The 609-nt window shown below is 70.3% G+C and overlaps 1 protein-coding gene across 1 annotated transcript in view; it reads right to left on the bottom strand.

Moving 5' to 3' along the window:
• The window catches only part of DHX34 (DEAH-box helicase 34), a 69,112-nt gene that overhangs the window by 20,384 nt on the left and 48,119 nt on the right, over positions 1-609 (bottom strand). Inside the window, exons 12-13 of the mRNA XM_015569314.1 lie at positions 471-606; positions 4-121 (exon numbers count right to left, since the gene is read on the bottom strand). Of these exons, the coding sequence (XP_015424800.1) occupies positions 4-121; positions 471-606 (254 nt within the window). The remainder of the gene's footprint in view (positions 1-3; positions 122-470; positions 607-609) is intronic.

Here is a 609-nt window from a genome sequence, read left to right as displayed (position 1 = left end):
TACCTCGGCTCCCTTCACTGCCCCTGGCCTCCGGCTCCTGCGTGTGCAGCACCTCGGGGCTGCTGGCGAAGACGCACGTGGGGTGCAGCACGGTGCCCTGCTTGGCCTGGGTGTGGAAAATCTGGAGGCCAAAGGGAGGCGCCAGGTCACAGAGGCCCTCGGGGCGTGCTCTGCCTGCCCTCTTCCCGCTGCCCTGCCCGCAACGCTCTTCTCCACCCTCTTGGCCAGGTTCCCCCTCCCGTCTCAGCTCAGAAGCCCCCTTCAGGAAGGCCTGCCTGGCCGGGGCCCCTCTGTGCTCCTCCAGCCCTGGGCTCCCCGCCCCGGTGCCACCTCTCTGGGCCAGCTCTCTGGGAACCATGTGCCGCCCCCACCGGACTGTGAGCCCCACACAAGCAGGGCCGGGGCTGCTGCAGTCAAGGCCACGTCCCAGCACAGAGCAGGGCCGGGAAGTTGGGCTGAGTGAGGCCCACCTGATCCGAGTCCTTGCGGCCGCTGTTGAACGGGTCCGGGATGGCGAGCTGCGGGTAGAGGCCCCGGGCCAGCACCAGCTTGAGCAGGGCCATCTGGTCCCGGGTCAGGGCCTGGGCCGAGCTGGCGGCCCTGCAGCTG

This window comes from Myotis davidii, unplaced genomic scaffold (genome assembly GCF_000327345.1).
Source record: "Myotis davidii unplaced genomic scaffold, ASM32734v1 scaffold566, whole genome shotgun sequence".
Lineage (NCBI taxonomy): Eukaryota > Metazoa > Chordata > Mammalia > Chiroptera > Vespertilionidae > Myotis > Myotis davidii.
The sequence above is the reverse complement of the archived record's forward strand: the minus strand, read 5'-3'. Positions and strand labels throughout refer to the sequence as shown.